The 24,307-nt window shown below is 43.5% G+C and overlaps 1 protein-coding gene and 1 long non-coding RNA gene across 2 annotated transcripts in view; one reads left to right on the top strand and one right to left on the bottom strand.

Moving 5' to 3' along the window:
• Positions 1–12,298: 12,298 nt before the first annotated feature.
• LOC117349466 lies at positions 12,299–16,114 on the bottom strand. The gene is made up of 3 exons (XR_004537165.1): positions 15,835–16,114; positions 13,504–13,698; positions 12,299–12,355 (listed from the first exon to the last, which is right to left on the bottom strand). It is a non-coding gene; the product is annotated as an uncharacterized LOC117349466 (long non-coding RNA).
• Positions 15,518–24,307, top strand: part of GPR157 (G protein-coupled receptor 157) — a 32,416-nt gene continuing 23,626 nt past the window's right edge. The window contains exon 1 of the mRNA XM_033922980.1: positions 15,518–16,034. Within this exon, the coding sequence (XP_033778871.1) occupies positions 15,640–16,034 (395 nt within the window). The 5' untranslated portion in view covers positions 15,518–15,639. The remainder of the gene's footprint in view (positions 16,035–24,307) is intronic.

Raw genomic sequence — 24,307 nt, 5'->3', positions numbered from 1 at the left:
ACATTCGCACTTACATTTACTAACATATACATATTTGTTTCTACATATTTAATTGTTCATATTAGGACCCCTTGGTCTCAGGGCTCTGGTGGGGAAAGAAGGAACAACCAAAAACCAGGATCTTACGTCCTTGGTCTCTTTTATAACCTCTCCCCCTCCATCCTGGAAAAATGGCCTCCAACTCCTCTCGCAAAGCTTCTCTAGCCACAGTTAAGATTCAGTGACCACCTGAAAAATCATCCATCACCGGGCCATGGTGCGCCCTCACTTGGAGGACTGCGTCCAGCACTGGTCGCCGTACAAGAAGAAGGACATGGTACTACTCAAAAGGGTTCAGAGAAGAGCGACTAAAATGGTTAAGGGGCTGGAAGAGTTGCTGAACAATGAGAGATTGGAGAAACTAGGCCTCTTCTCCCTTGAAAAGAGGAGACTGAGAGAGGACATGATCAAAACATTCAAAATACAGAAGGGAATAGACTTAGCAGATAAAGACAGGTTGTTCACCCTCTCCAAGGTAGGGAGAACGAGGGGGCATTCTCTAAAGTTAAAAGGGGATAGATTCCGTACAAATGTAAGGAAGTTCTTCTTCACCCAGAGAGTGGTAGAAAACTGGAACGCTCTTCTGGAGGCTGTTATAGGGGAAAACACCCTCCAGGGATTCAAATAGGGGAAAACACCCTCCAGGGATTCAAATAGGGGAAAACACCCTACAGGGATTCAAGACAAAGTTGGACAAGTTCCTGCTAAACTGGAACGTACGCAGGTGAGGCCGGACTCATTTAGAGCACTGGTCTGTGACCTGGGGGCCGCCGCATGAGCGGACTGCTGGGCACGATGGACCACTAGTCTGACCCAGTAGCGGTAATTCTTATGTTCTTAATCGCGAACCGTGTCGGGTCCCGGTTCACCAACCCTTTTGGTTGCAAACTGTTTTATGACTATCCCCTCTCTTTTACTAAGCTGCGATAGCGTTTTTAGCACACGCAGAATATTAGCGCACGCCAAACCCATGCTACGCGGCTAGAACTAACACCAGCTCAATGGTGGCGTTAGCGTCTAGCGCGAGAGGCAATTCTCTGCGCTCTAAGTGCGCGCTAAAGGGGAGACATGATCGAGACGTTCAAGTGTCTCACGGGTCGCATCGAAGTGGAAGAGGATATCTTCCTTCTCAAGGGTCCCACGGCAACCAGGGGGCACCCATGGAAAATCAGGGGAGGGAAACTGCACGGTGACACCAGGAAATTCTTTTTCACTGAAAGAGTGGTTGACCGCTGGAATAATCTTCCACTTCAGGTCACTGAGGCCAGCAGCGTGCCTGATTTTAAGGCCAAATGGGATAGACACGTGGGATCTATTCACTGACTTAGGTGGGGAAGGGTCATTGCGGTGGGCAGACTAGATGGGCCGTGGCCCTTATCTGCCGTCTGTTTCTATGTTTCTATGTTTAAAACCGCTATCGCAGCTTAGTAAAAGGAGCCCTATATTTCTATTTGTTCATTAAAGACTTGGCGTCTTGTACACCATTCCTGCAATTTTTGCTTTTGTTCTTCGATTCAATATTTTACTCCAGTTTTCTTGGATTCTATGCTTGTTGTTGACTATAAGACTTTACCATACAGGTCCGATGGCTCTCGCTAGTGTTTACCTTCACTTCTTATTATCTGTTTCAACGCTCAGAATTTCTTGCTGGGGGACGGGGAAAGGCTTCAAGGGCTCACGGGTGCTGAACAGTAGGATTGAACTTTAGTCACCCTTTTTGCGAGATATCATTAGCCTTAAAAAACCCTGGGTGTGAAACATTGCTCCTGCAACTGTGATTTTTAGTTTAGCATTTTTTTCCCCCCCTAGCAAGAAATTCTGAGTGTTGAAACAGATAATAAGAAGTGCAGCAGACCTGTATTGTGAGGAGCTAGTATTAGGACATATAGCTGCCTCAGAAAAGTAGCCTTTTAACGTAGCAAAAGGGGTGTCAGGTCAAAAGCGCGCCGGGACAAAGGCGCGCCCAGACAATTGAGCGCAGCGCACGCCGCTCTAAATTACTGTTTTTAGTGCTCTGACGGGGGGGTGTGGGGGGGAACCCCCCCACTTTACTTAATAGACATCGCGCCGGCGTTATGGGGGTTGTAACCCCCCACATTTTACTGAAAACTTAACTTTTTCCCTGTTTTTAGGGAAAAAGTTCAGTTTACAGTAAAATGTGGAGGGTTACAACCCCCCACACCCCCCACAACGCCGGCGCGATGTCTAATAAGTAAACTGGGGGGGTTCCCCAACACAACCCCCCGTCGGAGCCCCTAAAAACTGTAATTTAGAGCGGCGCGGCGGCGCGCGCTGCGCTCAATTGTCAGCGCGCGCTTTTGTCTTTCGCGCCGTTGTTTATGAACCGCAAAAGGTCTCTGCCTTCTAATGATCTCTATATGAACAGGATCAGTGGGATTAAATTTTTAAAAAAAGGCATTTTTGAAGATTGCTTTAGGTATGCTCTGGGTGAGAGAAGTTACAAACAGGGGAGAAAAACAGTAAAACCTGTAAAAGACTGCTGCCCAGGGGCACTTTATCTTTTTTTTAACTTTTGTGCTTACTAGAAATGAGCTCACACTTTTTTTTTCAGCCCCCTATTCTAGTCCATGCAGGTAACCCGTCTTTCAGTTCACAGCGGAATGATTCATTGCGGAGGACTTCGGAGTTGAATTTGCTCCTTCAGGTGAACTGACTGAAGGGGGTGTGGTCAACCCTGGGAGGGAAATACAGCACTTCCAGTAATGTGACTATTTATTGCCCATATATATAAACCCAGTGCTGCTAGAACTTCCATTTATGGAGAGAAACCAACTGCGGTATTAGTTCTGCCAAAGGACAGGTGTTCGGCCACAGCAGCTTCCCTGGTCTAGGCACAGCTTGTTAACGTCTCAGGCAGGTACCGTATATAATTCTATATTGCAGTGTATCACTGTAACACCTTGTTTCTAGCTATATTTTTCTGTATAAAGTGAGTCAAGGAGGGGAATGGAGGTTGTTCCTTACACACATCATAACCGCTTTTTATGTAAATGAAAAGCATTTTTCCTGTATTGTAAAATGTTAATCTTTGTTTTTTGTTATCACTTGAATATTGTACTTTAAAGCTTCAGTTGTATTAAGCAGTATATTAAATTAATAAATCAAATAAAATTCTGCAGATTTTTTGTGCTACTGCATGTTGTGATAAAGGGCGGTTATGGTGTGTTGAAAGATTTGCTCAGGTTAATATTTATTTAAAAATTTATATGCCACATAAAACTATGCGGTTAACATATTGATTACACGCATAATATCTTAATCGCCCTTTAGTGGCATACATATGAACAAATAGACAGACATCTTATCAATTAAACATTCAAAAATAAAACTGTAAAAGGTGCAAGAAAAGATATTCGTTAGCACTATATCTTACAGGAAGAACAGAAGGAGCAACATTTTCATAGGAAAGCATTTAACAAAAAACTGTGTTTCAACATTTTCTTAAAGTTGATCATTCTAGCACAAAATCGCAGCATGACAGGTAGAGCATTAGAAGATGGGAACTAGGGTTACCATATGACTCCAGGAAAATAATAATAACAGTTTAATAATAATAATAATAATAATAACAGTTTATATACCGCAGGACCGTGAAGTTCTATGCGGTTTACAAAGATTAAAAGATGGTACAAATTAATTGAATTTAATAGAGGTGACAGAAAGTGGCTCTTTTCTCAATCATTCATATGTCTTCCACTGCTGGCACAGCTGCTCTGTTTTCCTTCATAACTGAATGGCATAAGAACTCTCAAGCTATTCTTGCAAGACTGTGTGAACAGCGAAAAGTTTGGGCCTGAACCGATCAAGCTTGAGAGCCACATGATGCTGGAAGCCTCACGCATAGGAGTGCCAGGGGCATTAGCAAACCAGGAGGAGACATAGCTTGGAGGGATTGGAGACAGGATGATGGCGGCTGACTGGGAGCAGAGGCTGGTGGGAGTTGAGACTCACTGGGATAAGGTTGGGGGAGAGCGAGTATTGGGAAAAATCTGGGTTGGCGGAGACCAGATGGGTCGCGAAAGTGAGAGAGAGTCTGGCGAATCATTTTCCATTTTATTTATTCATAGTGCTTCAAGTCTGCCTGAGCAGCAGCACTGGTGACATCATTGGAGAGGGACATCCCCCCCCCCCCCAAGGATTCTAGGCACCATCTACTTTATCCAGTACTTGTCCTGGCTCTTGGACTGAAGTCTGTGCCAACATGATTAGGTGAAGATTGTTGTTCTAGGCTCCTGTTAACCTTCTTCTTGTCTCTTTGCTGTTTAGCTGTGACCAGGCAGAAGAGTGGGACAAGGGAAAGCCATCTTGTGAGTGTTTCTTTGGCAGTGTCTTAGCTGGTTGTTGTGAGCCATAGAGAAGGAAGCAATCAGCAAGTGTACTGCCTTAGAAATGCTACACATTAATGAGCTCCACAACCCCACGATCAGTCAGACCTTCCTGCACCGGAGGGACAGCCAACCCACTTTAACTTGGAAAGGAGGTCTGTGACGTTCAGCTGTGTTGTAGACTTGCCTGTCTTCACTTATGCCCAACTCCCTGTAAACAGCTGTATCGAGTGAACTTATTGTACTTACCTTGGCCAATGAGCATGACTCTAGTCTAGAAGAATCACAATTAATCATTTCAACAGCTAATCGTGATCCCAAACCAGGAAATATAGGCGTGGCTGCAATGTGCCACTCAGTATGACCCCAGCACCAGCCTCCAAAGTCAACTCTGCACTGTGGATTTCAGTTTTGCTCAGCCAACCGGATCTACAGCTCTCAGATGCTGCAAACACACAACGGCAGTAACAATTCTGACGATGCTTACTTTAAGACATTTGGCATTTAGATGTACATAAATGAATATTTCCTCCACAGAGCATCTAAAATTTAGGCCCCAGTTTCATTAGATACCAATATTGTGGTATCTAAAGGCTGTGGGACCTGGGGAGGGGAATAAATTCAGTGCTCAGTGTAGGTTTCGAAGAGCTAGAATATAGGAAAATCAATAGAAGAACTAAATTTATCACCTAAGGAGGGTAATTGTATAATTGTGTTTGTATTAAATGAGCAGGAAGACACCTATTTGGGTGCTTTTTTTATAAAGACCCACAGGTTCTTATGTGACTTTATAAAATATTAGTGCAGATCCCACAGAAATTGTGCCTAGGTTTTACAAAATTTATTTTGCAGAACTTTCTAAAATGCAAAATATATAAAAGACAAAATATACACTAAAAATCAGCAAAAACAGAACAAGTTTTACAATAATACGTAATTCACTTTAATCCCATTCATCCTTTTCCGTCCCATGAAAATAACAAGTGCTTTAGACAGGAGCCTAGCCTGACACCCAGTTGTGGGCAAGTCTGAGCCCAAAGTGAGTGGCCATGACAAACCTGCCCCCTGCTTGATATCTCATTCCCTCCCAGGTGATTGAGGGGGGTCACTTAATTCAACTCCCCCGATACCTTTAAATCTTTTAAGTCTTCATTGGCAGCAAGCAGCAGCTCCGAGCCTTCCCTCTGATGTAACTTCCTAGACTTCCAAACAGGAAATTGCATCAGAGGAAAGGCTCGGGCCAGTGTGAGTAGGGGGAATGTGTTGCTGCTTGTTATTGGTGAAGAACTAAAGGATTTAAAAGGTACCAGATGATCGTGGAAGTGGAGTTAAGTGACACCTCTCCCCCCTAATCTCCTAGAGGGAGAGAAGCAGGGAGTCTTCAGCTGGCAGGGCTTGGAAATTCCCACCAGCCACATCAATGCTATGCCACTGCTGAATGGGTGAGCTTGGGCCCATCTGTGGCTGTGCCACAGACTCCAGCCAATGTATAGCATGGCTTCTCTCCATCAACATTACAGCCTGAACTTCTGCCTAGATTTAAGGTCTGGACATCATTCAAGTTACAGGTATAACTTGGGGAAAGAAGTGTAATGATGATGCAGCTTGTTTGTGGTGGTTTATGAGGGTTTATAATGGAACACAACAAAGAAAAATGGGGAGACCCAATGATCCACAGTGAAAACAAAAACTGTGGATACAGATGTTCTGGAGATAATTTATTAAACACTGACATATAAAACCATGAAAATTCAATTAAAAAAATACTGTGATAAAAATCCAACCGGACCCTACACAGTCCATGTTTCGGCGAACACGCCTTCCTCAGGGGTCCAATGGTTTGCAAACTCGCATATAAAGAATTGGACTGAAAACAGTCTATTGTCTTTAAACATGTGAGCAAAGAACACCGCAGACAAGCTGAAGCAGCAAAAAAAATGCCCATCTGCAGTAACCATTATCTCTCTCCTTATTGGCTAAGGCTCTTAACATTTGCATCTCCTCTTCCTATAGGCTAAGGCTCTTTACACCTGCATTGTGAGGTCATAGGGCTTTATGGTTATAGAAACATTGTGGTTTGCAAACTCACATATAAAGAATTGGACTGAAAACAGTCTATTGCCTTTAAACATGTGAGAAAAGAACACCGCAGACAAGCTGAAGGAGCAAAAAAATGCTCTCACATGTTTAAAGGCAATAGACTGTTTTCAGTCCAATTCTTTATATGTGAGTTTGCAAACCATTGGACCCCTGAGGAAGGCGTGTTTGCCGAAACACGGACCGTGTAGGGTCTGGTTGGATTTTTATCACAGTATTTTTTACCATTGTACTTTTTTAATTGAATTTTCATGGTTTTAGATGTCAGTGTTTAATAAATTATCTCCAGAACATCTGTATCTACAGTTTTTGTTTTCATCAGTTTATAATGGAAACCTCCGAAGTATAGATGGTATATGACCAGGTGTAAGTATTAGGGTTTACTTTATGCAAATATTTGTGATTTTGTATAAAATGTTTATGCAGTTATGACTCCAGTCTAAGTCCTCCCCTGTGTATGCCCGCTGTAAAAATGCGTGCTGGGGTTCACCAAGCATGCTTTCAAACATAATTTACTGTCAGTGGCGTAGCGAGGGGCGGAGGTGCCCCTCCCCCGCCCCCACTCCTTCCCCGATCCCCCTCTGCCCCCTTACTTCTAGTTGTTGACTGCCACGAGTAACAACTTCAGCATGCTCCTCGTGACCCCAGAGGCTCTCCCTCTGAAGTTGCTTCCTCTGCGCGGCGCCCGGAAGCGACGTCAGCGGGAGAGCTGACGCAGTCGGGAGGAACATGTTGAAGTTGCTTGTGGCAGTGAACAACTATGGTTATGGGGAAAGGAAAGGGGCGTGCATGGCGAGGGGAGGTGTGGGAAGAGGTGGAGGGGGTGGAGAGGTGGAGGGATGCCAGTGCCCCCAACCAATATGGCGCCTGGGCCGGACTGTCCCTCCCTCCTTACTACACCACTGCTAATGTTGTTTTTAATCCATTAGATTTGACGTCGTCTCCTTGTGAACCCTGGGCAAGTCACTCAATCCTCCTTTGCCCCAGGTATGTTAGATAGATTGTGAGCCTGCCGGGATAGAGAGGGAAAATGCTTGAATACCAGAGTGTAAACTGTTTAGACGACCTCCATTGATAGACTATATATAAATCATTTCAATAATTATAAAATAAATATTAAGGGCTCCTTTTACAAAGGTACGCTAGAGTTTTTTGCGCACGCTAAAATTACTGCCTGTTTAAAAGGAGGCGGTAGCAGCTAGCACGTGTGGCATTTTAGCGTGCCTTTGTAAAAGGAGCCCTAATTGTTTATCTGGGGAGCTCGTTATGGTGTTAGCTGTCATTGGCCCTCTTCTACTAAGCTGCGGTAGAGGTTATTTATTTATTTATTAAAAAATTTATATACCGCATACAACTATGCGGTTTCCATATGACATACACAGACTTGTTTCCCTCCAATTATCACATATAACATGGACATGTCAAGACAACTAACTAAACTAAACTAAACCTTAAGTTTATATACCGCATCATCTCCACGGATGTTGTGGAGCTCGGCACGGTTTACAAGAACTTAAAATATAGGAAGAGAAAGAAAAAAAAGGTTTACATAAACTTATATATAGAAGAGAAGAATAAGGGGGGATAGAATTACATTTTAGTGAAAAGCCAGGTTTTCAGTTGCTTGTGGAATAATTGGAGGGAGCCCAAGTTCCGCAGTGGGGTAGTAAGGTCGTTCCAAAGACCTGTGATTCTGAAGAGAAGGGATTTTCCCAGTTTGCCTGTATAGCGAATACCGTGTAGAGAGGGAAAGGATAATTTATACCTTTGGGTGGGTCTGGTAGATTCAAGACTCGAGGAGTTATAAGATAGTGGGATTAAGGGAGGAAGGATGCAATGAATGATCTTAAGCCAGGCAGGAGCATTTGAAATGGATTCTGAAAATCACTGGGAGCCAGTGAAGTTTGGCTAGGAATGGGGAGACATGGTCAGACATGCGTTTTGCAAAGATCAACTTGGCTGCAGAATTCTGGATTAGCTGGAGTCTTTGAAGACTTTTTTTGATAGGCTTAAGTAGATGGCATTGCAGTAGTCTAATTTGGAGAGGATGATGGATTGGACAAGGATGGCGAAATGTTGTTGGCGAAAATAGGAACTTACTTTCCTCAGCATGTGGAGGCTGAAAAAAGCATGATTTAGCCAAGGAGTTGAGGTGGTCATTGAGGGAGAGAAAAGAATCGATAATGATGCCAAGGACCTTGCTTGAGAACTCAAGCTGCAGTGCAACATCGTTAATCCCTGTTATAATAGGGATAGAGCACAAATTCGATCAGTTCAGAAGTACAAACAAGCTTTAAATCATACTTCGATGTAAAAAAAAAAAAATTTTAGAAGGCGATTATCAACTGAAATACATCTTAGCATAAGAAGGCATTAGCAAACTATTGAGTTTTCAGCATTTTCTTAAAATTCATCCTCCCTGTACAAAACCACAGGATACCAGGCAAGGCATTCCATAGTTAAGAACATAAGAATTGCCGCTGCTGGGTCAGACCAGTGGTCCATCGCGCCCAACAGTCCACTCCCACGGCAGCCCCCAGGTCAAAGACCAGAGCCCTAACTGAGACTAATCCTACCTGCGTACGTTCCGATTCAGCAGGAACTTGTCTAACTTTGTATTGAATCCCTGGAGGGTGTTTTCCCCTACAACAGACTCCAGAAGAGCGTTCCAGTTTTCTACCACTCTCTGGGTGAAGAAGAACTTCCTTACGTTCAAATGGAATCTATCCCCTTTCAATTTTAGAGAGTGCCCTCTCGCTCTCCCTACCTTGGAGAGGGTGAACAACCTGTCTTTATCTACTAAGTCTATTCCCTTGATTATCTTGTACGCCAGTCACTACATGCTCTACCTCTACCACGGCTTAGTAAAAAGTGTGTGTGTGTGTGGGGGGGGGGGGATTGAGGATGAAATATGCCTCAAGATGTCCCCTGGTCCTGCCCTTCAACTCCAAACTGCCAAACAATGGACCTACTCCCACATCATACTGAGCCACTGGAACCGACTGCCGTCGCAGATCAGATCTCTTGAAGGTCTCCTCATCTTCAGAAAAGCAATGAAAACCTACCTCTTCCTCTGACCCCCCTGCCCTTGATCTATGGACTATAAAGAATTGTATATTGGTAACCAAACCAGTCTGTGTCACATAAGGATAACTACACCTAATATGTGCCAACTAGGATGAAAACTTGCATTGTAATCTTGTACTGATACTATGGGCTCCTTTTATCAAGGTGCCAGGGTGGAATACCGCGCGTTCAACCGCCTGCCGCGCTAGTCGCTAACGCCTCCATTGACGAGGCGTTAGGATTTTAGGCTGCCGCGGGGGGTAGCGCGTGATGAAATGTCCGATGCGCTAACCCCCGTAGCGCGCCTTGATAAAAGGAGCCCTTAGTCTTGGATGTCATATATCTATGTTGTCAAGAGTGTTAAACTTCCTTTTAACTACTCGCAATTGCCCAATTAATGTTTAGTTCTTTATTAACGCTTTGGGCTCCTTTTACAAAGCCGCGCTAGGGCCTTAACGCACAGAATAGCAGGCGTTAAATTGCCACGCGCGCCTCCTTTTCGGCTAGCGCACGCTATAGCGTGTGCTAATTTGGTGCGTGCGCTAAAAACGCGCGGCTTTGTAAAAGGAGCCCTTTGCTGTAAAAGTATTCATTTCTTGATATTAATTGAAACATATAAATAAAAAGTTTATAAAAAATTTTTTTAAAAAACCTCAAACAAACAAGCCAATGCTGTTTCAGGGAAGAAAATGGGTTATAACAACGTGTTTTTCTCAACTTGTTATATGTTCTTATACCTGTGTATTGCATTGTTAATATTTAAAAATTAATAAAGATTTCTTAAAAAAAAAACCCCAAAAAAACAATTTTATATTAACCTCTTAGGAATCTAAGGGCCTTTTTACTCTATAGTGGTAAAATTAGAACATAAGAGTTGCCATACTGGGACAGACCAAAGGTCCATCATGCCCAGTATCTTGTTCCAAGAGTAGCAAACCCAGGTCACAAGACCCTGGGAGAAAACCAGATTTTATGCTGCTTATCCTAGGAATAAGCAGTGGATTCCCCCCAACCATCTTAATAATGTAATGTAATGTAATGTAATTTATTTCTTATATACCTAATGGCTTATGAACTCTCTCTTAGGAAATTACCCAAACTTTTTTTTTTTTTAAACCTTGCTAAGCTTTCACTACATTCTCTGGCAATGAATTTGAGTTCTAGTTACTTCAACACAGGATTTTTATCATGCACTGGCTGCAAATTTAATGCAGCCTCTATTGGTGTTCCCCATTATTTTTTTTATTTCAGATTGTGCATCAACATTCAGATTTAACATGTGGTATCTGCTCCTGGTTAACATGAAAGTACTTAGCGCCTCCTATGTAGGCAGTGGTAAGTGGTCCCTTGTTAATCCTGTGTCGGGCAGTAGCACACGGTAAGTTCAGTACATTAACTACCAAATGCCTTCCATATCCTCTCTCTGTCTATGCCATGCCTGTTGATACAAAAAGCACTCGGGGCCCAGTTTACCACAAAGCACTTTAACACAGCTCTTTGTTAGCAGTTAATGTGGGGGTTAACTGGGTATTAAGAGCTGATTCTGGAAGTGGCATCTGACACTGCAGGCACTTGCAAAACAGGTACCTACCACGTGTCAATCACAGTGAGCAGGGACCCTAGGGTTTAACAGGCCTACATTTCTGGCACCTAGGGTCCAATCAGAATCGTGACCAGTGGCACATGACAACGCTGAAGTCTGGCACCATCCCTAAACACCTCCACTGAGCTTCAGCATCACTATGCGCCGCTAGCTGCTGGGGATCTATGAGCGTCAGAGCAGCATTGGAGCATTTAGCACTCCAGGCCGCAGTAGAAACCTCTAAGGGGAGAGTGGCGCACTGGTTAAAGCTACAGCCTGAGGTTGCGGGTTCAAACCCACGCTGCTCTTTGTGACCCTGGGCAAGTCACTTAATCCCCCCCCTTGCCCCAGGGACATTAGGTAGATTGTGAGCCCGCTGGGACAGACAGGGAAAAATGCTTGAGTACCTGAATAAATTCATGTAAACCGTTCTGAACTCCCTTAGGAGAGCGGTATAGAAAATGGAATAAATAGTGTGAAAAGTTTCAGCCTCCAATAACCAGAGCTGGTATTGTGACATCATAATGCCTCATTCCACCAATGCCTAAGAGCCAACCTCATCAGTGATGTCACAATGGCTCACTTTTGCTACATTTTGATTTCTAGAGTGGCGCAGTGGTTAAAGCTACAGCCTCAGCACCCTGAGGTTGTGGGTTCAAACCCACACTGCTCCTTGTGACCCTGGGCAAGTCACTTAATCCCCCCATTGCCCCAGGTACATTAGATAGATTGTGAGCTCACCAGGACAGAAAGGGAAAAATGCTTGAGTACCTGAATAAATTCATGTAAACCGTTCTGAGCTAAAACTAAATTGAATACATCAATTCTGCAGCTTAGTAAAAGGGGGAGGGGGTAAAACAGAAATTTTAGACATTGTTCAGGTTTTTGAATACTTTATGTCTTGAGTAGAATGTATTAATGTTATATTCTATGTATGTAGGTTGTAAACCTCATGGATTTGCGGTATACAGTGGTGCCTCGCATAACGAACGCCTCGCACAGCGAACGCTGCGCACAACGAACTTCAGGTCTTGCTTCCCACAACGAACTTCATTTCACACAACGAAGTCGCCCGAGCTGCATCCTTCCGCGCAGGCACTGCGCTTAACTGCCCTCTCTCCGCCTGGCTCCCTGTGCAGTGGCGGACCGTCGGCTCGCAGGGGCCCGGCGCCTACTGCTGATGCGTTGGGGGGGGGGCGGAGCTACTCTCGCCGCTTCCCCGATGCTAGAAAAAAAAAAAAAATGAACAGTTAAGTCCCAGTTTTTGCCGCTGAGACTCTGCCCTCTCTCACTGTAAAATTAGACTCTACTTAGTCTGTCTTTAAATTTAAAAAATGTGTGTTGTTTTAAAAAACAATTATGTTTTTAGATGTATCTAAATAAAAATAATAACAAAAAATTTATCTTTTTTTATGTCATCTTAGCATATTTTATGCTACAGAACGAATTATTTTTTTTAACATGTATTGTTATGGGAAAACGCGTTTCACATAACGAACTTTTCGCATAACAAACTTGCTCCTGGAACCAATTAAGTTCGTTGTGTGAGGCACCACTGTATATGAAAAATTTAAATAATTTTTTTGTTTTCTTTTTGCTGCGAGCGTAAACAATATCTGCAATTTTTAAGACAGAATGAGGTATGATGGTTCTGCGCACTGGTTCAAGCAGAAAAAAATTTAATCAGCATATGTACTAGAATGTCATTTTTGTAAATAAATATTGGCATGGCAAAGAGTTTGTGTGCAAAGAAATTTTTATGAAGCTAATTTATCCATAGAATAATAGTGGAGCACATGCGCAAATGCACTGCCATCTTCATTTTGCGTGGGCATTCCTTCAGCGTAACAGTGCTCTCTGCATCAGTGGCTCTTAAACCTGTCCTGGGGGGCCCCCAGCCAGTCGGGTTGTCAAGATATCTCTAATGAATATACATGAGGTAGGTTTTCAGGCAAATCTACCTCATGCATATTCATTAGGGGTATCATGAAAACCTGACTGGCTGGGGGCCCCCCAAGACAGGTTTAAGAACCACTACTCTACATCTCATTTACCCCCCCTTGTTACAAAACCGCGCAAGAGGTTTTTAGCACCGGCTGGCACACTGAATGCTCTGCGTTGCTCCGATGGTCCTAGAGTTCCTATGAGCATCAGAGCAGCCGGCGCTAAAACCTCTTGCATGGTTTTGTAAAAAGAGGGTTTAATTTCATTCCTGTCCCTCCATGTATCCAAATAGAAAAAAAATGTCATTTCAATAAATACCGGTATATAATTTTTATCAGATAGTTTGGGGGCCTGGGAAGAACATTTTTCAAAGCAACTTCTGTGAATTAAAACAGATTAATGTGCATTAATAGTACTGCAGAAAATCACCTTCTGGCCGGCTAAAAGTACACACTGGCTTTCACAGCTGTAAAGATATATTCCTCAAGCCAGTCCACTGCCTGAGGTGATGGATGAGATGATGTTCTCCCTCCCACTACTCCTAAGGAGGAGGGCCTTTTTGAAACTGGTCAGGAAGCAGAGCAGGGAGGTCCCCTCACTGGGAATGCTGGTGAAGCATTTTGCCTAAAGAATTGAAGAATACAAGTTATTTTTCCAGTTTCCATACTAGGAAAAATGAAAGCTTTACAAACACTTGTATACTGAGCAAATATTGTTGCAGTTAAATTATTTAACATGGAAGGGAACTCTTATATTAAAAACAACTCTGAATCCACCACGATGTATAAAGCAAACATGTGACCTGCATCTATAGAAGTCTTCCTCATGCAATAGCAGGTGCAGAGCACAGCTAGGACATAAAACTTGACATGTTTTTTAAAAAAATGTCCGATTATAATTTCATCTCAGTAACATCAATTAAATTCTCTATAGTACCAGACATTGTGAAATAATACAAACTATGGAAGTCACTCGGGGCCTATATAACAAATGTACCATTCCATAACAGAACCAATAATAGCCTACATAGGAAAAGACAGCACCTTAAATATTGCAAGAACCTCAATATGTCCATTGGGAATAACTGAAGAAGCCAATTTCTACAGATCCGTTCACTGACACTCAGTGCTAATAGAATCCCTGGCCTTTGGCGCCCTCTGCACACAGAAAGACCCTAATCAAGTACAGAAAACACTTATCACAAATACTTGTAGAAATATTTAGCCACAAATTGAACTGGAAACACAGGAAGCCACATTCTGCATGCGCTGTCACAGAAGAGAAATGGAAACAGCTACGAGCTGTCCACATTATAATAATAATAATTTTATTTCTTATATACTGCATATATATATATTATATATATATATATATATATATATATATGCAGGTACGTTGTCTCTAGTGGCCTCATGAACTGTTTTTGTACCTAGGACAATGGAATGTTACGGGACTTGCCCAGAGTCACAAGCAGGGCAGGATTAATTCGTCAAGGGCCCCTAGGCACACAAGTACACTGGGCCCCCTGCCCCGCCCCACCCTACCATGTGCCCAGGCGGAAACAGGAAGCTGCGTCAGAGGGAAGCTTTGGGCAAGCAGCATTGCTTGCACAATTACAGTTCCCGTTGCCTTTCTTACCCGCGTTGCTTGCTTGTCTTACTTTCCATCGAAGGGAGGGCTGCGTTGCCAATTGATGCTGGAGGGGCCCATCGCCGTTTGGAATAAACAATGTTGGTGCCCTCCTTCATCGAGCCCCCTGACCCTTTTGGGCCCTAGGCACGTGCCTAATAGGCCTATTGGTTAATCCTGCCCTGGTCACAAGATGCTGCAGTAGGAATTGAACCCAGTACCGCATTAGGTTACTCCTCCACCTCTTTCATTCTAATTCATTTGCTTTAAATCATAGTTCCTCTTTATAAAGTTAACTGCGTTCCCTGTGGCTTTCCTAATGACCTTCCTCCAAATGTGATTGTTTTGATCACCATAAGGCAAAGAAATACTTCCTTATTACTCTTGAGCCTGTCTCCTTGCAGCTTCAGATCCTAGTTCCTCAACCTGCAACCTCCTCTATATTTAGGTCAAATACGGTTACATTTTAAGGGCTGAGAGAATTAGGTTCACTTCAATCTTTCCGGAAAAATTTTAAAACTTGGTTATTTTCAAAATTGTAAGTTTTTAAGTCAATTTTTTTTTCTTTCTCTTTCGACCCGGTCTATAAATTAAAAGTTTCGTTTAGTGTATATACGTATAAAAACAATGTCACTCGTAGAAAGGAGCTCCCTTGAAACTCCCGTCTTATACATGAGTCGAATCAGTCGCAAGTTGGTGGTGGTGGAGTAAGAGTGACATCTGGTGGCCACATTAAGTACTGTTTAAAGTATTAGGAGGGTAATCTACCCAAGTCAACGCATTATTTCGCAACCTTTCACGTGATCCAATCTCAGCGCAAGTAATCCCGAGTTCGAGGCGGGTTAAAAATCCCAAGAAACCACGCTGGGTTTGTTTTTTTGGCATTGTGACTGCCCCTCCTCCCAGTCTCCCGGGACCTTTCGTGCATTTGCAGCCATGTCCGAGATCCAGCGGGATGGGAGCCCCGGGGGGCTCCTGCGCTCCGACCTCTACCCGTTTGAGCGGGTGACCGTGCTACTCTCCTGTGCCCTGTCCTTCGTGGGGTCCAGTCTCATCATTTGCACCCACGTCCTGTGGCCCGAGCTCCGTAGCCGGCCCCGGCAGCTGCTGCTCTACCTCTCTGTGGCTGACCTGCTCTCCGCCGTCTCCTACTTCTACGGGGTCCTGCGAGACTTCGAGTCCTCTTCTTGGGACTGTGTGCTCCAGGGGGCCCTGTCCACCTTCTCCAACACGAGCTCCTTCTTTTGGACCGTGGCTGTGGCTCTTTATCTGTACCTCCTCATCGTGCACTCCCCACCTGAGAGCCTGCTCTGCTGGATCCACCTTATCAGGTCAGTGAGGGGAAGGGGACCAGATGGAGGAATTTCCAGACATCCTATGGGCATGTGATGTGTGCAGAACTTTTCTCAGCCATGCTTGGGAAGGGAGGGGGGGGGGCTGTTGTTTCTTGGCTGGACAGCCACCCACATCATATGGGTATGAGGAAATCAGCGCCTGACTGAGAAGGCAGGGTTAGAAATCCAGAGGCTTGGGTGCTGCCAGAAAAAGGGAGGTCAGATGGGCCTGATCGGACTTAAACTGTGAGGATTAGGAGTTAAAGGGAAGGGGTAAAATAAGGACCTGGTGGATCTATCCCCGCATGTCCTTAAAAAATCTGAGGTCCGTGCCACTTTTAGTCTCAGCTTAGGTTATGGCTCTGACAAACCCCCATAACAATTTAGCTGTGACGGATCCTATGCTGAGACTAAAAGTGGCACGGACCTCAGGGCAAAAGTTAGCTCTGACGGACCCTAATGCTTCTCCCTCCCTATCCTGAGAGTAAAAGTGGCAAGGACCTCAGGGCAAAAGTTTTGCCACTTTTAGTCTCAGCATAGGGAGGGAGCAGCATTAGGGTCCTTCAGAGCTAAAGTGTCATGGAGGTCTGTCGGAGCCATAACCTAAGCTGAGACTAAAAGTGGTGGGGTGCTGGCTTAGTCTATTTTGTAATCTGGTTCTACTTTGTTGTTATTCCACGGTTGCCTGTACTTTGTAGGTTGCTTTTCTGTTTGAAAATAAAAAAATTGATTACACATAAAAAGTGGCACGGACCTCAGATTTTTAAGGACGTGCGGGTTTAGGTCTGTAAGGTCCGCGTTTTACCCCTTCCTGGAGTTAAGAGCTTCCCTGCATCTTTGAACATGGTATCAGATATCCTATACTCTGTATAAGGAAGGGAGCGTACCAGACACCCTGACACTGTCTCCCAGACTCAAGTCTGGCCTCCCCCGCTGAGCATTCCTTACAGTTGGCATCCTTTGCCGATGTTTGCCGAGTTCATCATTTTGTTTTGCTGTGTGCCAACCCTTGACATCCAAACTCCACCCATACTTCTTATTATCACAAGGACCTCGCCTGAAGTCTGCTTCAGAGGACTGGGAAGTACATTATCCCGGGCCCCGGCATCTTGAGTCGCTGAGTAATCAGCTTGGAGAAAGGTACACGTCAGCAATATGCAGTAATCATAACATCTAGGGAAGTAGATGTATTGACCTGTGGCAGAGTCCAGTGACTCTTTGTAGACTCATTTATTGAAGGGGATACTTCGGAGAACAAGCGTCCTGATGAGGAAGAGTAGAATTGAATAAATAAAAAAATAAAAAAATAGATGCTTGTCTTTGAAAGCTCATGCCTTAATAAATCCAGTAGTGTTTAAGGTAACACCAGCTTCTGTGGCATCTAGAAAAGTTATGGTTGAGATTTAGGGCTCCTTTTACTAAGGGGTCCTTTTATCAAGCCGCGCTAGCAGGATTAGTGCGTCAGACATTTCACCACGCGCTAACCCCCACAGCCGGCTAAAAAAACTAACGCCTGCTCAATGCAGGCGTTAGCGGCTAGTGCGGCGGGCGGTTTAACGCACGGTATTACGCGTGTTAAAACCCCTACCGCAGCTTGATAAAAGGACCCCTAAGCTGCGCTAGCGGTTTTAACGCACGCACCGGATTAGCGCACGCTAGCTTGAAAATCTACCGCCTGCTCAAAAGGCGGCGGTAGCGGCTGGCGCACGCAGCAAATTAGTGCACGCTATTCCGCGCGTTAAAGCCCTAGCGCAGCTTTGTAAAAGGAGCCCTTAATTTCTCAGTGTACTAACTTTTACCAGAGCTGGACTCCCCAAAATTAGTTACATTGATTTTCAACAAAAACTGCCTAAAAAGAACCAAAACCAAAAGAAACCTAACCCCCCCATGATTTTGGATGAGCGAGAGAAGATATTCAGAATTGCTCATTTCACTTTAAAGTCTACTGGTTTTCAATGGTTTCCACTTGGTTCTGTGTGCTGCAGTCCGACCAAACCATTATGCAGCGGCCGCTTCCTTTTATCTCCTCTATAACATTACCAAAATCCGTTCACTTCTCTTTGAACACACGACCAAAACCCTTGTCCACGCTCTCGTCACCTCGCGCTTAGACTGCTGCAACGCACTTCTCTTGGGCCTCCCGCACACCTGTCTCTCTCGCCTCTTCAATCCGTTCAAAATTCTGCTGCGCGACTCATATTCCATGAGAGCCGCTATTCTCACATTACCCCTCTCCTCAAGTTGCTTCATTGGCTACCCGTCCATTTCCAAATACAGTTTAAACTCCTCTTGCTGACTTACAAGTGCATTCACTCTGAAGCCCCCCCCCCCCGATATCTCTCCTCACTTATCTCCCCCTATGCTCCCCCCCTCATGATCTCCACTCGTCGGGCAAGCCCTTCTTATCTGTATCCTTCTCTTCCACTGCCAACTCCAGACTCCGTCCCTTCTTTCTTTCGGTGCCGTATGCCTGGAACAGGCTGCCTGAATCAATACGTCGTGCTTCGTCCCTGCGGTGTTCAAATCCAAGCAAAAGGCCCACTTTCTTGAAACTGCTTTCAACTCTTAACTCCCCCTCACTGCTGTCAGATACCTAGACCCACTATAACCTCCCCAACCCTGAACTGTCCTGTCTAAATTAGATTGTAAGCTCTTCTGAGCAGGGACTGTCTATTGTAACGTACAGCGCTGCGTATGTCTTTCAGATCTATAGAACTAATAAATAGCAGTGGTAGTAGTAGTGACTCCTTTGCTTTTCTCTCTCCATTGGCTCCCGGTTTATTTTAGAATTCAGTTTTAAGTGTTTATGTATTGTTTTTAAGATTTTCCATGGTATCTTTGCTCCTCTTGTTCCTCCGCTATGGAATGTTGATAGATTTTCATGTGCGAGAGGCATTCATCGATTTGAACTTTCTCTTCCTTCTAGGAAAGGAAGTCAAGGAGTTAAGAATTTTAGCAGCTCTCCGGCGTTTAAATTTCCCCAATTATGGAATGAACGTCCCCTAATTTTGAGGTGTCCCAGTTCCTTCCAACTCTTCCATAAACTTCTTAAAACTTTTTTTACTCGCTAAACATTTTGAAACTAACTCTTGTATTTCAGTGTACTTTATTTTATTTTTTTTAATTTATTGTTAACCGCATCAAGCTTCCTTTGCTTGAAGACCCGGCATATAAGGTTAAGTTTTAGTTTAGTTATCTCGGCCATAATACCTTAGACCTCGGCCATAATACCTTAGACAGACTTGGTGTTTCCATTGAAAGGCAATAAAGTGTAGTTACTTACCTGTAACGTAGGTTCTCCGTGGACAGCAGGATAGTCAGCCACATATGGTGTTGTCCCAACAGCTCCCAATTTGCGGATAAGCTCTCCAATAGCTCAGAGAGATTTTTTTTTTTTTCTCTCTCTCTCTCTGAGCACGTGCAGTGCCCGGGCCCCACTGGGCATGCCCGAGCCCTACCCATTTCCCCCTGCTTCCCCCTAATCCCCAGGATGTTCCTAGCTGTGGCCGGGTCGGCCGTATGGGGAGGCGGGTGGGTTGTGTGGCTGACTATCCTGCTGTCCACGGAGAACCTACGTTACAGGTAAGTAACTACACTTTCTCCTAGGACCTTAGACAGACTTGGTGTTTCCATTGAAAGGCAATAACCAGTCTTGCAGGAAACAAAGACGATTAAACAGGCCCTTGCTATCCACACAACTTGACAAGAATATAGCTTACCGTAGCTTGTTAATTTGGGGAAGATGGATCTCTGCTTTTTTTGTTTGTTTCACTTCCTATTTCGTTCTGATTTACAGTCCTGGTTCTTGATCACTGCAGCTTTCTGCTCCTTTTGTAGTTCATCTTTGGTCTGATGTTATCTTCCACGCTTCCCCTTTTGTCTGTGAGAAAGGTTTGTGTTGTCAGGAATGACTTGGAGGGGGTCTGGAGGTTATATTATGGCTTCCCCTTCCCCCTTTCCCTCGCAAATTTTATTGTACTCTAATCTTATTGGGTTATTTTCCTTTTATTTATTAAAAAAATTTCTACACCGTTTAGAACTAAACGGTTTACATAATTTTAAAACAAAAAACATGATAAAATACTCGTACAAACAATCCTCAGAAATCATGTCTACAAAATAATGCCATAACTGGTAAACCCACCTGTATCCCATACACTGACAAAATGAATCTTTAATGTAAACCGTTTCTATCCCATGTACTGTCAAATGTATCTTTATTGTAAACCGCTTCGAACTTCACAGTATAGCGGTATATAAGAAATAAATTATTATTATTATTATTATAACTTGCCTAGCAAAGATCATGAATAGTTCGTCAACTTTGCCAGAGAGGAAAATTATTGGCTAGAGAAAGGCATCGACAAATAACTGCGTCTTAAATAATGGAGTTTGTTTTTGTATTGTTTTACCTCCCTCAATTTGTATTCGTTGTAAACCGCTTAGATTTTAACTTTGGTTTTATATTTGCGGTATATTAAATAAACTGAACTTGAACTTGAGATGAGCGTAAGAACTGAAGTAGGGGGAAATGTTCGAGAGACCCCTCGGTTTGAATATTCTGACACTAGTATTACAGAGAACACCGGGAAGGCATTATTCTATCATTTCGCTTGATTTTTGTAGGACAGAATTAGTGTTTTTCTTTGTTCACAGCAGGGAAGAATGAGTCAACTTTACAAACTTGCCCCTCCCTGCTCAAAATAAAGGCGTTTGCACCCAAACCTAGTTCTCCAAACCTAGTTCTCCAAACCTAAATCAGCGAGCAACCATTACTCGGCTCCCTACAAACCCCTCTGTCTCTGGAAGCGGGACACCAAAGCAAGCCCTTCTGAGCTGTTTGAGAGAATTACGCTGTCATCGCCTCTGACTCCCCCCCCCCACCCCCACTCTGGCAAGGGTCAGAATGTATTGTGGTTGAATGTCCCCTTTGAGCTGGCAGTGAGCCAGGGAAGTCACACCATGCCTGCATGAGGACAAGATTCCCCTGGACATCCGCCCAGAAAGGAAACTGAAACTTTAAGCTCACTCCTCCCCTGCTTGCAGGGCCAGGAAGGGAAAAGGGAGCTTCTTCCCATCATGTGGCTAGTTATTTATAGTCTGCTCCTGTTTGGGAAAGAGAATTCACCCCTAGCTTTGTCTTTCTGCTCCTGTCCTCTCCTCTCACCTCTTCTTATCTGTTCCTCTTTCCTCCTCTCCACACACTTTTCCAATAAGTGTTTCGACTTGACCTAGCTTCTTGTGTGTTCCAGGATTTTTTCTTTTTTTTTTTTTTAACTTTATTTTTATTGAATTTAACATACTTTACAAGTATAACTACTTGGTTTAGAAATACAGAATCATGTTCCAAAAGAAAAACATCATTAAACATTACAATATTTAAAATAAATATATATATGAAACTTAACTCTTCCTTAGACCTCAAATTAGGAGGAGGAAAAAGAAAACAAAGATATTATAGGGAGTAATATTACAATAATATAACAAAAAAGTAAAGGCTTAAACGCTACAACCCAGCAATTCCTTTAAGCTACACTCCCTCCACTAGATAAACCTTTGAGATCTAAAAAGGAACGTAGATGATCTGGTGTAAAATACACATATTTCAGACTTTTAAACTTAATAACACATTTGCATGGATAAGCTAGCAAAAAAGTAGCACCTAGCTTCCTTGTTTCTTCTCTCATGCCCAAAAATATTTTCCGTCTTTCCTGGGTTATTCTAGTTACATCATGATATAACCATAAACGTTGACCACAAAAAAGTGATCCAGACTTTTTAAAGAACAACCTCATAACTCCATTAAGATCTTGTTCAAAGATAAAGTTAACAATTAAAGTTCCAGGATTTTTTCTTGTGAATATAAGGACAACTTTTTCTGACTGATCACTTTTATTGCTGGATCAGGAAAACGTTTCAGTCTGAGAGTGTTTCTGGCGAGGTCGGCCTAACCATTGGGCAAATTAGGCGGTTGCCTAGGGTGGCAACATTTGGAGGAGGCAGAATAACAGGTCCTGACAGGCACACAAACTCAGAGAATCATCAGCATGTATTTTTACCCTCAGGGAGGGTGGGAAATTTTTCATATAGCCCCATTTACGTAAACAACACTGGAAATTGTTTTGTGTATTTAGTTTTACATGATAAGGACAATGTATCACTAAACCCTACCTGGCCAATAACGACACTCCACCCCCCTTCAGTCACCCTTCTAGCCGAATACTTTAGAAACAAAATTACAACAGCCAGGACAACCTTCACAGGAACCCCAACCCACCTTGATGAGATCATAATGCCCCCCACAGAAAAATAATCGGCTGCAGCAGACAGAACCTGGTCCGACTTCACCACAATACAATGGTCCGACCTAAACAGACTCTACAAAAAAATACAGGCACGCAACCTGAGACCTCAACCAAGCCTCCAGCCCAAAATTCCGCACTCTCCTCATACAGTGGATACAAACCTTGCTCACAGATGGCCTTTTCCCGCAAGACCTCAGTGAAATCATCACCACCCCGATCATAAAAGACCCCAAAGTAGCAACAGACCTACCATCCAACTACAGACCCATAGCCTCAATACCAGTATATGTCAAGCTAATGGAAGGCCTCGTAGCTAAACACCTCACCAACTACCTAGAAAACACAACTTACTCCACCCTACACAGTCTGGTTTCAGAACCAACTACAGCACAGAGACACTACTAGGATCCCTTCTGGACACAGCTAGACAACACCTCAGCAAAGGCAAAAAAAATGCTGGTTATACAACTAGATCTCACTGCAGCATTTGACCTGGTAGACCATGACATTCTGCTACAAATACTAGAAACAATAGGAATCACAGGAAAGGTGCACACTTGGTTTCAAGGATTCCTACGATCCAGGACCTACAGAGTAAAGACAAACAAAGAAAAATCAGAATCATGGTCCAACCCTGTGGCGTACCTCAAGGATCACCTTTATCCCCAACACTCTTCAACCTCTACATTGCATCCCTCGGCACCTGCCTAGACAAATTAGGCTTAACCTCTTATAGCTATGCAGACGACATCACCATCCTCCTCCCTTTTGATCAACCAACACCCTCCATGATAAACACACTATATAGAACACTAGAAACAGTGGCTGCATGGATGAAAGAACACAAACTAAAGCTGAACCCAGACAAAACAAAATTTATTCTTTTCGAAAAAAACAAAACCCCAACCATAACAATCTTAGTAATAAACTCAACCACATACTCCATTCAACCCACCCTAAGATTTCTTGGAGTGATGATAGACAGAAGTTGTACCGTGCAACCACAAATCAACAAAACAATACAGAAATCATTCTCGGTCATGCGAAACTTAAGGCAAATCCGAAAATTCTTAGACAGAAAACAATTCCAGCTCATGGTCCAATTCCTAGTCCTAGGACTTCTAGACTACTGCAACATCCTCTATCTCCCCTGCCCCGCAGTCATGATAAAACAACTACAAACAGTACATAACACAGCCCTGAGACTGATCTATTCGCTGAAGAAATATAACCACATCACCGCTGCATACCTCGACTCACACTGGCTCTCAATACAAGCAAGAATACTATTCAAATTCTACTGTCTACTATTTAAAGCTATGAATGGAGGCAGCCCAGCCTATCCGAACTACCACAACCAGACAAAAGAGAACCCAGATACCTTATGTTCTTATGTTCATTCACGCACCCCCCAATCAGAGGCGTCAAACGCAAAAAAATGTACGATGGCCTACTGGCCACACAGGCAGCAAAACTTGACCACCAACTCTCCAATCTACTGATCATGACACCAGACTACAAAACTTTCAGAAAATAAATAAAAACCCTACTATTCAAGAAATCCATCAAGACAAACTAACTCCGCAGGAAACATTTCAATCCCCAGAAATAACCTGCTCAACTATGTAACTCTTCTGGAAATGTCCAGATAACCTCTTATGTAATCCGCCTCGAACCACAAGGTAATAGGGGAATAAAAGTCACTAATGTAATGTAATGTATGATCTCCATTTTGCACAAGATGCTTTGAAGGGTGTTATTGGAGTTATTATGATTGTTTAGTTTAATTATGAACATCTTGGATTTGATAGTTAATTGGACAAGAGAGTAGCGTAGTGAGGGTTAGAGGCACCCCTCCCCCGCCCTCATCTCCGCGCCCCCCTCCTTCCCTGCCACACACGCCCACATCCTTTCCCTTCCCTTCCCTCTAGTTGTTCACCGCCATGAGCAACAAGACCTTCAATG

The sequence above is a fragment of the Geotrypetes seraphini genome, chromosome 15, assembly GCF_902459505.1.
Source record: "Geotrypetes seraphini chromosome 15, aGeoSer1.1, whole genome shotgun sequence".
NCBI lineage: Eukaryota > Metazoa > Chordata > Amphibia > Gymnophiona > Dermophiidae > Geotrypetes > Geotrypetes seraphini.
The sequence above is the reverse complement of the archived record's forward strand: the minus strand, read 5'-3'. Positions and strand labels throughout refer to the sequence as shown.